This window comes from Dendrobium catenatum, unplaced genomic scaffold (assembly GCF_001605985.2).
Source record: "Dendrobium catenatum unplaced genomic scaffold, ASM160598v2 fragScaff_scaffold_847, whole genome shotgun sequence".
NCBI classification, from domain to species: domain Eukaryota; kingdom Viridiplantae; phylum Streptophyta; class Magnoliopsida; order Asparagales; family Orchidaceae; genus Dendrobium; species Dendrobium catenatum.
In genome coordinates, this window is record NW_021319309.1 from 6400095 (window position 1) to 6413734 (window position 13640).

Here is a 13640-nt window from a genome sequence, read left to right on the forward strand (position 1 = left end):
GGACTCACCCCACACTTCGTGGGACTCGGTGTTCGTTCATAATAACTCGCCTTTTATTTCTACATGTTAGCCCTCACAGGTTCAGCCTGCAACTTAGATCTCGAAGACTCATCCTTGACAATTGCTCTTGAAGTTTAGCTTGCGGAACACGTCAGAGGCAATACTCCACGTGTATATAATCTAGCCAATTCACATGTCAGGGTCAGGTTATAATAGTCATTATGTACTATTTATATATTTTCTATCATATATAGTATGTTTTATAACCCTCTTATCCCTATAAATAAATGATGAAGATGCATGCTTCAAATTTTTTTTCTTTCAATGTTGAGAATATTTATGAAAATAGTATAAATTTTTACCCCCTCAGTGATTCATTAACCCTATCTTCTAAATCTTACCCACCAACAACCTATTCAACAATAATAATTTTAAATTTTTAATAAATAAATTTGAGAATTTAAAAATAAGAAGTTAATTTTGATGAAAGCTAATAAACTATAAAAATTATATTTAAACTGTTTGATTTACTCACTAGCTTGATTAAACCCTAACCAGCGAAAATCGAACTCCGATGGTATCCTGAAGATGTGATCCCCTATGTTTTGAACTTTGGATTCTTATCTCAGCTCAGTTCCTTTCAACTCTTTTGGCATGATAAGATAAGATGGCTCTCCCCTCATGCCGTTCGAATCTTCACAATTCCATCTTTACAGTAGCTGCATCTCCTCCTCGGTGTTCGCTGCATCGCTACCAACGCTTGTTGCCGCGGTATCAAAGAAAACAAAACGGCGTCCGTTGCTCCGCCGACCGCCGCGAGCTCTTTACCCGCATTGCTCCAGTCTATGATAATGTCCGACCCAAACCCTAATCCTTTTCAGATTCCAAAATAGGCTGTTTCTTTAATGGGAAAATTGATATATCAGTAAATTTTTGTGTAAAGAAATGGCATTTTTTTGATGCTGCTGCAGTTGAATGACTTGCTGAGCTTGGGACAGCATCGGATATGGAAAAAGATGTGCGTTTCTTGGAGCGGGTAAACATTTTTATCTCAAAATTTGGATTAATGCTACTTCGTCTTATTTTTTGGCGATAGAAGTTGTCTGAATCACTCGCACATTAAAATTACGGGGCCTTTTGTTTGAATCACTTCATGTTTTTGTTATTTAAAGATGTCTTCCATTTGGTTTATTGACATCTTCACATAACATGTGAAAATAGATGTTCGTGTCTTATTTTTACTATGTCAGGCAAATCAACAAACATCTAATGTCATGATATCAAAAGAATCATGTTATTATGTTTTAATCTAGAAAATATTGAAATTGCAATATATTGCCACTGAACCAAACACTTTTTTTTTTGATAGATAACATTGACATCTCAATAACATTGAACCTAGCAATCCTTATTTATTTTTTTCTTAATTACAAGGTATTAGTTTAAACTTTAAACTAAGTTTGGATTTAGGTTTCGCCCCTATGTAGAAGTTTCAGTTTCCTTGGTTTCAAGAGTTTCAATGCTATTTAGTTTCATCTTTATATTTTTAATAAAAATATTTAAAATATGAAAATAGAAACATTTTTCTTCAAAAAAATTATTTTTTTAATAAATTTTGCAATCTTAAATATAATATTTTTGGATGAGTTTTTTTTTGCTAAGTTTCTGTAGTTCTGGTTGAGTTTCAGTGGCCTTGATTAAATTTCAGAGATTCTGGTTGTTTTCCAAGTTTTCAGCCTTGTTTTGATTATCACAATCCAAACTCTATTCTATAGAAATATTATCAATTTTGGCCTAACAGACCTTTTTTTTTGTTTTATTCATGCAACTTCTTTGGAACGTTCACATCTCAAGAGTGCTTCATTATGAGGGTGCTTAACATTGGAGTTTCAAACGAAGCTTAAAGATATTTCAATATTTGAGAGTTATGCTTCGTTATTCATTACACTTGAGGAATAGACATACTTATCAAAGGCCTTACACATAGACCCAAATCATTTCAATTTAAGAGTACATTGATCAAGATCCCTAATGATCTTCTAGGGTTTTGTATTAAAACTATCAAAGTTGGCTGAAACTAATTGGAATCATAAGTTGCGGCCAATTTTGAATAGGTCTCTATTGAAACGATTATTTTTTGCTATTTTGGATTAGTTTCAACTCAAACATAAAACCATGATATTATTGTCTCCTGTTTGATCCATTTAACAGTCAGATGATTATGTAATTATGAGAATAATGATTTATTGTTAGATTTGAGTAGTACGTGGAATCAACAATGCCATAATTGTAATTTGTAAATAAAAATTAAGGAAGCCTTCTATATGTGAATGATTCATGTAGTTCCAATCTAAAAAAAAAATATAGTTAAGGTATCAGTGCTCTTGAATTTATCAACTGAAATTTCTATCTTTGTCAAGATTGTCTCAGCTTGCTTAAGATTGCTTGTGTAGTTGACTTTAAAATAGGCTGCCTCTTAATGCTAACACATGCAATTGCTAATTTGTAGGGCAAAAGAAGGAGATATTGTTCTTGATATATGTTGTGGCAGTGGCGATTTAACTTTCCTTCTATCCCAAAAAGTTGGATCCAATGGAGAGGTGCCCTACCCATCTTTCTAATAGCTCCTCCGAAAGAAAAGTATGGTATTTGATTGCTCTACTCTTTCATTGTAATATAGTTATAATGAATTTCCCGTTGCTTATGATTGTTTTTTTTTTTTTTTTTTTTTTAAATTTTTTTTTCAAATTTTTATAATTAGATTGGCTTGGTTCAGATTGAAACCTGACATAATAAAGTCAATAGCTTTGGGGAATGCACTTTTTCAAATTTGTGTGATGCACATGGAAATATTAAGGCTTCGTTTGGTTATATTTACCTAAATATTAGCATTTAAAAAAAAAAAAAGATTTATATGAAAAATATCTAAATTTTTTTCTTTTTGCATTTGCATTTTTTTATGCTTCATGAGCATATGCACTAACTCATAGAGAGCTCATATGTCTATGTGAGAGTGAGAATACAATGATTTTATCTCATAAAATATACAATACGACATTTTAATGGTGATCTATGGAAGAGGGCTATGGATGAAGAGATGGAGTCTCTTCAAAAGGATGCTACTTGGAGAATGGCGAAGCTTCTTCCAGGAAAAAAGCCATTGGGTGCAAATGGATGCGTGCAAAGAAGAAATGATCTCTTGAAGCCGATGTGATGTACAAGACTAGATTGGTGGCAAAATGCTCTAACGTAATGAGAAGGGATTTCTTATGATGAGATGTTCTCCCCAGTGGTTAAGAATCTCTTGACTCATGGTTACTTGACACTCGTAGCACAATATGGTTTGATTTTGGAGCAGCTTGATCCAGATATTGCACAAGCAGTTGGCATTGTGAGCATGACAGCATGTTAATACATGATCTAGAAAAGAGTCATTGGCACGCTGTGAAGAGTATCCTGAGGTATCTTGTGGGTACAATTGATGCAGGCTTGGAGATGCAGTCACCATAACAATGGTGCAGGACTCATGACTAATTGTCCATTTGTTTGAAGAACTACGCTCAAGGCATTTTCGCCGAACCACGTTAATCACCGTGTTTATTGTCTTTGTGTTGTGTGATTTTGTTTTTGTTGTGTTGGGGGGGTACGTAGGGCAATCATCTAGGTGCAGTTGTTTCGATATTGGAGTGGAGATTGTTGATTTGGAATTATTTCTAAATCTAAATAAACTTTTGTTTGGAAAGTTTTAATGGCTCATTATTGTAAATGCTTAGGGAATAGATTATTTTTTGAATTAATTGATTTGATTGATGATTATATTTTGAATCTTTTTACCTTTATTGTTTTGCCTCAAATCTATAAATTGAGGTGTTTGAGGGCATATGTATGAGAAAAAGAGAAAAATCTTGAGAGCTATTGTAATTCTGATGTAGAACGGGAGCGGCTTTGCTAGGGAGAGGTGGAGAATCTCTTCCAAAGTGCTGGACAGCATGATATCTTTGCTGGAATAAGCGGACAGCAAGCTGGTCTACTTAAAACAGTAGTTATAAGGCTTCCAGTTGTTGTGGATGCAAGGTGCACACCTGGAATTTTCTGGCTACAGGCTTAATAGGTAGGAGAATCAACGTTGTAAGGAGTTTGGGAAGGATTTCGTGGAGGGAAATCAATGCATGAGCCTAGGGAAATTTCAGCCAGCAGCAGTGAAGGATTTTAGAAATCTTTCCAAAGAAATAAGCTGCACTTATGGATGGATTTCAAAGCAATTTAATAAAGGAGAGGGGGAAATTTGTGCCTAGATTCGTTGTAAGTGGTCCACGGCATTAATGACGATGGGGAAATTAAAACCTGAAATTAATCTCAGATTTTATTAGATTGAACTGCTTTCCTAAGTGGCTTGGGTAATTGGAAAGAAATTTGAAACTCAAATCAATTCGATTTGAATTTGAATTCTTCCCAAAAATGCTATGGCCAAATATGGAAGGTATTGAATGGAGAATTTTAAATGCATTCCAATTAGAGATTAAAGTGGATTTTGAAATTCAAATAGCATGCAATCAACTCCCTTAATGAAGCATTAAAGGAGTGGGGACTACCAAGGGGGCCGGCGGCATGGTGAGGGGGAAGGGGGTTTGGGGAGAGTGTAAAGTGTTTCCTAATCTGCTCAAGCTAATTAATGATGAAAAATTTCAAATCCGTTTCCATTTAAATTTGAAAATTGAAACCTCATTGGAACTTTCCTAATTTGTCACCGGGCAAATTTGGAAACTTTCAACTCATCAAATTTTGAAATTTCAAATTTGAAAATACGTGAGGTGGCGTCAAAGGAGCCGTCGATTAACGTAGAGGTGGGATGGTGGATGAAGGGGAGGCCGGCGGTTAGAGGGAGGGCCGGCGGGATGATGGAGAGGGTTGGGTTTTGAGATTGGGATGAGGGTGTGGATGACGACGAGGACAATTAGTGTAAAACCCCTCAGATTTTCATTTTTTTAAGTGCCGTTAGTCCGTACAAACTGACTTTAGTACAGGACGAACTGAAGAAAATTGTGAAAATCTATATGGTTAGTACGTACGAACTGCCTGTACTAACCTGAGTTCGTCAGTATGAACCTGAATTTGTCGGGATGAAATGCATCCAGAGAGCAAATTGTCCCGGGACGAATAGGATTCTTCCTGGACGATCCTGCTTGATAAATATCCGATTTTGAGATATTTTGAAGAAAGAGAAAGTTGGAGAGAGAAAGAGAAGGAAAATGATTGGTTTTGGAGACCGCAGAGCGATTTTCGTCCGACGCCGCTGTTAGAAGAATCATTTATCTCGCAGTAAGAAATCCGAATCTTATTTCTGATTTCGAAGATTTCGTGTTTTGGTATTTTTCTGCTCAGTTTTGTGTTTCCGTTATCGAAATTCTTTCATATCTTTGTATTGACGAAACTTTTACCATGTAACTTTTGGTATGTTGTAGAAATGATGATTCTGCACTATTTGATTATTTTCTAGAAAGTTTTCACCGGGTATTTTGAATTCTGATGTGTTTTTATCGAATAAAAAATTATATGGATTTTGAAAAATAGTGCTTTAGTACAAGTAAAGTTTTGAAACGTTGTTTTATTCGATTTTTGGTAATTTGGTAATTTTCTAAAACTTTGTATTTTGTCTATGTTTGGGATTTCTGTCGACTGTACGATATTTTGAGGATTCTCTTCATTTGAGTTAAATCATGTTTATTGATTGCAATGCATTAATGAGATGTATATGAATGTGGATATATGATTGAATATACTACTATTACTGAAAGACAAGTAAAGACTGTTTGAACCATTGGTTGAAGATCGACCTGTACAGGATGGTGGGCTGACGGGCTTTCCTTTAAAAAGGATTTGGTGTTATCCTCTATTGATCACGTGATACAACGATTGTGAGTCATAAGGAGATTTTATTATGCCGATGGGCAAGGGTGACGACCCTTATTGAGCCAACGGATACAACGATACATCGATGTTCCAAGACTGAAAAACGCCTTAATAGCCAGTGATTGTACTTGTTAAGTAAAACAACTGTACTGGAATGCATGCGTAAAGTATTGTTCTTATGATTTCCTTATGGACTTATCGATATTGCTTGATTTCTTGTATCGACTGATTTATTGATATTGAACCGATTTATTGATTTATGTATGGATTTACTGATTTATTGATATTGACAGATTTATTGATTGAGTATAGATTTATTGATGAATGGATTTACTGACAGAGTTATGAGTTTACTATTACTGTACGATTTCATTGATATTGCATATTGTACATGTCACTGAATACAGATACTGATATGGATATTGATATTGCATTAATTCATTGATACTATATTGCATTGATTCATTGATATTATGGACACTGATACTATTGATTCATTGATACTACTGATACCGATACTACTGATTCACCGATACTATTGATTCATTGCACTAATATTATGGCACGTGATACACCGAATACTAATTGATACATGTGATACCCTGATACATGTGATTTACCGAGCTCGTGATCTAGAATATGATTTTATTGTATTGATATGATTTTACTGCATTGATTGATTTATTGATTTATTGATTTGATTTCAACTCTTTTTGATTTCATACCGATTGATACTATTGACCGGAATTGATTTCTTTATTTAATTATCTGATTGATTATATTGATATGATTGATTGATGTTAATAATACGATATTGATTTGACGGATTTACTAGTACGGACTTATTTACTGAGGATTTATCGTTACTGTGCGGATTTATCGTTACTGTACGAATTTACTGTTACTACACGATTTCACTGTTATAGCATAATCGTTCATGTCATCACAGGATTGTTACTGATATTGATACATACGCTGCTACTACTGATTCACTGTACTGACATTATACATGTGATATAGATTACCGGATTGCATATTATTTATTGAGCAAGTGATATTGAATAACTGGAATTGCAAGTGTATGTTTTGATACGATTCTACTATATTGATTAGACTGATGTTATAGATAAGACGACTACTGTAGAGATTTGACTCACATACTGGTTCATTGAGCTTTATGGGATTTTCTACTGTTCACTGATTCTATCACTGATGATTTTGGATTATATTGTTTATGTATTGATTATTGATTTCTGTTATGCATTGATTTCTGATTTTCGTATATGCATAGATTCAATGATCATGTGCAAGTGACTGTTATTGATTGACTGATTGACATGCATATTGTTTCAGTATCGTGCTTTGATTTCAGTTGTAGGCTTTGGTGACCTGGTGGGCTTTTTAAAACTCATTGTATGTGGTTAACAATTTCAGGTCTGAGTAAGGGAGTAGGAAGTGATGGTTGATCAAGACTGTTGACGAATCCTTTCACTATAGACGTCTGAGATGTCAAAATAAGGAGGAACAAAAATAAAAAATAAAAAAAACAAAAGATAGAAGATAAAAACCGTGAGCCTTGGACTCTTCTGATGACTGACGGGTGATGCTTTGCCCTTCTCCAAGGGACTTTAAGTCACGAGCCCGGACCCATCCTGCGGCTGGTGAAAACTCCGATTCCTTCCCATAGGAATCTCACTATTGTCCTCTCAAAAGAACACAAGTGTTGAACACAAATTTTTAATATCAATCATCCATCCTCATTATAATAGTTTAAGGCCCTATATATAGGCCATAACATAAGAAAACTCAAAATACAAAATTTCCCATTGGGCCACAACACTCACATAAACCAACCTAGGGGTAAAACAGGAAATACATCAAATAAGAACTAAAATTCAGAAAAATAACTCATAATTGAAGATTTAAATTATAGCCGCCGATTTACGACGCCTCATGTAATAGATGCGCTAAATCTTCGTATCGATGTCCGCATCATTCTCCCCAGGTGGGAGAATACTCGACTCCGTCGAGTTAGCATCACAACTGCTCATGTACAACTCTGAACGGTTATTTGGAGACATTGTTTCTTCATCCGAAATGGACAATAAACCCAATGACCTTTTTGCAAAGATTTTCAAACAACCCCGGTTGTCCACAAGGTCCACTTGCTTTTTGCACTTTAGCTCGCCAATTTCCTTAATCATAGTCAAGGGATCGCCTTCCAAACTGTCGCACTTCTTTTCGCCTGCAGGAACTTGTTCACTCTCATAGATGGCTTCACTAGCAATAGGAGCAATAGGGAGTTCTATGGATGTCACTTCCAGAGCTTCATCAACATTCTCTGTTATAGGAGTTTTAACTGGGTCAGAAGAAACTTTTACTTCTGTAGGAGTTGTAATTGAATCAACCAAATCTCTCCCTACATTATTTGCAATCATGCATTTCTCCTTGTTAACCAATTCATCTTCTTCTCCATGTTCTTCCTTGATACTTCTCTTTGATTTGCACAGTGAGTGGGAAATTGAAAGCTTCATTGGCCTCCATCAATTTGTCAACTCTATCCACTATTTATCTGTTTCTTAGTGCCCTTTTTTTATCCTTTGATGAAGGGGATCTTGAAGGTGTGTAAAGCGGTGGGTCAGTCCTACCTCGCTCTAGGTTATCGAATCGTTCGATTGTTTGACAGTGGAGGTCGGCTAAGTCCGCTTGATTCTCCTTGAGATGTTGACTAATGGCGCCCAGTTGACCTACAACCCAGTCTAGAGTCCTTCCAAGTTGATCCGAGTCCATGCCCTGATACCAAAATGATTTAGAGCGGGAGCGGCTTTGCTAGGGAGAGGTGGAGAATCTCTTCCAAAGTGTTGGACAGCAGGATATTTTTGCTGGAATAAGTGGACAGCAAGCTGGTCTACTTAAAACAGTAGTTATAAGGCTTCCAGTTGTTGTGGATGCAAGGTGCACGGCTGGAATTTTCTGGCTACAGGCTTAATAGGTAGGACAATCAACGTTGTAAGGAGTTTGGGAAGGATTTCGTGGAGGGAAATCAATGCGTGAGCCTAGGGAAATTCGGCCAGCAGCAGTAAAGGATTTTAGAAATCTTTCCAAAGAAATAAGCTGCACTTATGGATGGATTTCAAAGAAAATTAATAAAGGAGAGGGGGAAATTTGTGCCTAGATTCGTTATAGGTGGTCCACGGCATTAATGACAATGGGGAAATTAAAACCTGAAATTAATCTCAGATTTTATTAGATTGAATTGCTTTCCTAAGTGGCAAAATGCATATGTTTCACATCAAATTCACTATTATTCTCCAATATAGTGAAATCACCTCGTGGTTGTAGGCATTTTTGTCGAACCACGTTAATCACCGTGTTTATTGTGTTTGTGTTGTGTGATTTTGTTTTCGCTGTGATTGTTTGCACAACATCTACCAAATCATTTTAGTGATGATTAGGTTGTTGTATTTATGTTATAGCGATTTTAGAAAATGTTTGTTTGGACATTTAACCATTAAATCCAATAGTATAAATCAATTCATCTTCTGGTTTATACTATTTGGACAGTAATAATGGGATAAAGGGGCAACAGAAGCCTGCTCATAATGGTATATGGCATTAGATTAGTCCATTAGGTCTTGGAGCTTTGTGCCATAGCTCTCCAACTAACCCCTAGGCTGTAACCCTATTAACAAATGGATAATAAATGTGCTAAATACATACTTGAACATATTGTTCCAATTTCTGAATGCACCTTTATTGTTCCAATTTCTGAATGCACCCAGCGCAAGTCGCTGTCATGAGAGCCATTCAAGATTGGCATACAGCTTGCTTGGTGACAGAAATCAAAAGCTATTTATCATGCATGATAAAGGAATGGCGGCATAAATAAAATTTTTCAGAGTCAAGGGGAGAAGATTGAGAATTTAGCATTTGTAGCTGGAAAACTGCGCATTTTATCACTTGCATCCCATTAAAGGCTGCTATTGTCCTTTCTTGTATAAGTGTAATATATAAATAACAAGTACTTGAAATCATGGAAAATTTAATGCAGAATCCTTTTCTCTATTAGGCCAGTGGATGTGGGGCTTTTAGAATATTCTTTTCCTTGGTTGAATTTCATGTCAAAGAAGCCTATTGTTTACGTATCAAGCTTCCTTGACTGCACAATATATTGGTGCAGCGATGATTGCTTATCTGGAAATGGGCAATGACATTGCATTCCAATATTCAATAGCATATATCGAAACTCTCTAAGGGCACATTTGGTGTTTTTGTAGGTAGGAAGCACATTTTAGAAAATGATGAAAAATGCTACGTTCTATTGTTTGAGTGGATGCAATTAAAAATGAACATGTTTCTTAAACTTTACAAACAAATCAATTATTTGGATTTCACTCTCAAAAAAGACTGAAAATGAAATCATGCTTTCGCAAAACTTCGTTTCTATCTGCAAGCTACAAAATGTTCTACGACTTGCAAGTACCTAATATTTTATTTAACTATCGCTCTTTCTTTGTCTTAAAAAGTTTTTATCCATCTAATTTATCAAAATTTTGTCATTTTTTCAACAAGAGCCTTTGTAAGTAACTCCTAACTCCTTGTTTCATACATAAGGATACAGAAAAGAAGCAAACCTAAAAAAAGGGTTCTCTTTCAATTTATCACATTAAATCCATGAAAAGTTTATATACAATTTTTATTGTGAATGTTGCTTTTAGTGAACACATTGTTCGGTTGTTGATGTGAAATGCTTTTTGATATACAATATTTATGGTAAACTATTTCGTGAGTCTGCAATTTGCTATTCTTGTATCCTATTTGCAGGCCCTTTTTATTCTTAGGATAAAATTCTTATGCTCTGTATACCAATTTCATGAAATTAAAATCTCAGCTGGAGAGCCTCATCTTATATCCAAATTCACAGGTCAGTGCCCTGGATTTCTCAAGGAAGCAATTATTTATTGCTTCAACTCGTCAAGACTTATTTTGGAAGGCTTGCTACAAAAATATCAAGTGAGAACTAGTCAAACTTCATGAAAATCAGAAGATTTTTGGGATGTGAAGGATCTATATGTCTTAGTTTTCTGAATGAGTATTGTGTAATCTTATGTGAAAGTTTTCCTTACAACCTGGGTAACAACCAAGAAATTTCCATATCCATGATCATGGCTGCACCTTGAAGAAGATGAATAACATACTGTGTACACCTTTTTGACTTGACTGGAATGCTGACTTCATTATAGCACTTCTACTCTGTGGTAGAAGCTATCTTCAACATAGTTTTTTGGTTGAAAGTTGAAACCCATGAATGTTGAATGTTGCATATTGCAGGTGGATTGAAGATGATGCACTTAATTTGCCTTTTGAAGACAGCTATTTTAATGCTGTAACTGTTGGTTTTGGACTGCGTAATCTTGTTGATAAACGGAAAGCTATGCAAGAAATCTTTCGGGTTCTAAAACCAGGTTTTCTCTTTCCAGCAGCCTTATCCTCATTTGCCTAGTATAATATTCCACAATTATAATGGTTTTGCGGTTTTTTGCAGGCTCAAAAGTGTCCATATTGGATTTCAACAAGAGCACCTCTTCTTGGATATCTCAATGTCAGGTATGCATTAACAGGTCGCTGATATTTCACACAGCAAAAAAAATTAATTTAATAATTTAATTATTGGTAAAGATACTTCGAAGTTCTGCTTGGTTGTGTAGAAGCTTTGGAAGTTTTTTTCTAATAGTTGCTTTCCATATCTAGGAGTGGACACTAGATAATGTGGTCGTTCCAATCGCTAGCACTTATGGCCTTTCGGAGGAGTACAAATACTTAAAATCATCAATTGCTGAATTTATGACAGGTCCAAACTTGGTTCATTTTATTTTATTTGTTTTATTTTACTCTTTTGATTATTGTCAAGGTTGCAGACTTGCAGTGAAATTATGCATTTATTAACCAGCTTATTTAAGCTATCTGGTCAGAACATGAGACTATGGATCTAATAAATCTTGATCTATCATATAAGTTAAGCTGTAATTTATTTATTCTTTCTATGTCCATGTTTTCTGGCTATGAATCAGTTAAACAATTGATTTGTCTTTTGTAAGATCAAAGAGTGAAAATTTATTGCAAGGCCAATTGAGGCTTTGTTCATGTATCATCCCAATAATTCAGACGCCACTAATGCATTCTCTAATTGCCACCTCTATCACAACACTAATTCATCCATGATAGGACTCAACCCCATCTTCGATCAATTTTCCGTCAACCTCCTCGGCCACCAACATTGATAGGAACATCTTCTTCCTACATGAGAATTGCAGATTTTTGGCATTTGATCCTACTGCCATAAGAGATAATATTTGTTGATTTTAGGATACATATCCTTGACAAGTCGTAACTGGGCATGAACAATTGATTATTTAGTTTCTTCTTTCAGTATCCTTGCCTTAATCTTTCATATTAACCTACCTGTTGAGATTTATACGCGAGTTAATGAAGTGCTCCCTTAAATTTATCCTGGTTATTATACGATATTGAATTGAGTTATTCTTTGCTTCTTAAAAGCATAGAAGAAAGGTTGACCTCCCTTAAATTTATCATGTGTATTTTGTTTTAAATCTACTCAAATGAAAACCTTTAGGATCTAAGGTTGACCTCTATAATTCAAGTTTACCTTCAACTCTCTCTCTAATCTTATCAATAAGAAGAATATCATCAACAAAAAGCATACATCAGGGTACATCATTTTACATATGTCTAGTAAGAACATCCAAACTAAAGCAAAAAGATATGGGTTTAAAACTGATCCTTGATGTAATCCAAGTAAAATAGGAAAAATACTTGGTCTAGCCATCTCATGTTTGAACACAACAACTCCTGCATATATATCCTTAATGACTTGAGTATAAGCATTATTAACCTTTTTCTTTTCTAGAACTCTCCTTAACACTTATCTTGGAACTTATCATAAGCTTTCTCTAAATCAATAAATATCAGATGTAGATCCTACTTCTTCTTTCTATACTTCTCCATCAAATCTCTCAATAAATATATAGCTTCCATAATAGACATAGTCAGCATGAATCCAAATTAATTTTGAGAAACATTAGTATCATGTTGTAACCTATGCTCAATAACTCTCTCTCAAAGTTTTAAGATACGACACATTAATTTAATTCCTTTATAATTCACACACCCTTGTGTATCACATCACCTTCATTCTTAAACATAGGAATCAACACACTTCTCCACTTATCTGACATATTTTTAGTTTTCAAAATAATATTGAAAAGTTTTGTAAGCCAAGAAATTCCTTCATCTCCTAAGCATTTTCACACGTCTATTGGAATATTATCTGGTCCAATAGTTTTTCTGCGCTTCATTTTCTTTAAAGTCTCTTTTTATGTTCGGTTTTACTAATAGGCCAATAAAAAAATAAATAAATTTATTTTCATTTAGGGTGCTAAGGTCACTAAAGTCATTCGTATTTTCATAATATTTATTGAAAAGCTTATCAAAATATCTTATTCCTCTTTGTTGAATATTCTCTTCTAATAAAAGAATTATTGTTCCTCATCTTTAATGCACTTCATTTGAACTAAATCATTACTTCTTTTATCTCTTCGCTTAGCTAACTTATACATACATCTTTCATTCTCCTTAGTATTTAATTTATTATATAAATCATTAAAAGCTAAATTATTTATATAATATATTACTTTTTTACATTTATTGCG

At 34.6% G+C, this 13640-nt stretch overlaps 1 protein-coding gene across 1 annotated transcript; it reads left to right on the forward strand.

The window, feature by feature from the left end:
• The first annotated feature begins 543 nt into the window (after positions 1-543).
• On the forward strand, positions 544-11856 carry LOC110110820 (2-phytyl-1,4-beta-naphthoquinone methyltransferase, chloroplastic). The gene is made up of 7 exons (XM_020842454.2): positions 544-853; positions 972-1036; positions 2510-2600; positions 10835-10923; positions 11242-11375; positions 11456-11517; positions 11662-11856. The coding sequence occupies exons 1-7, from the start codon at positions 668-670 to the stop codon at positions 11854-11856; spliced, it is 822 nt and encodes a 273-aa protein (XP_020698113.2). The 5' UTR covers positions 544-667.
• Positions 11857-13640: the final 1784 nt, after the last annotated feature.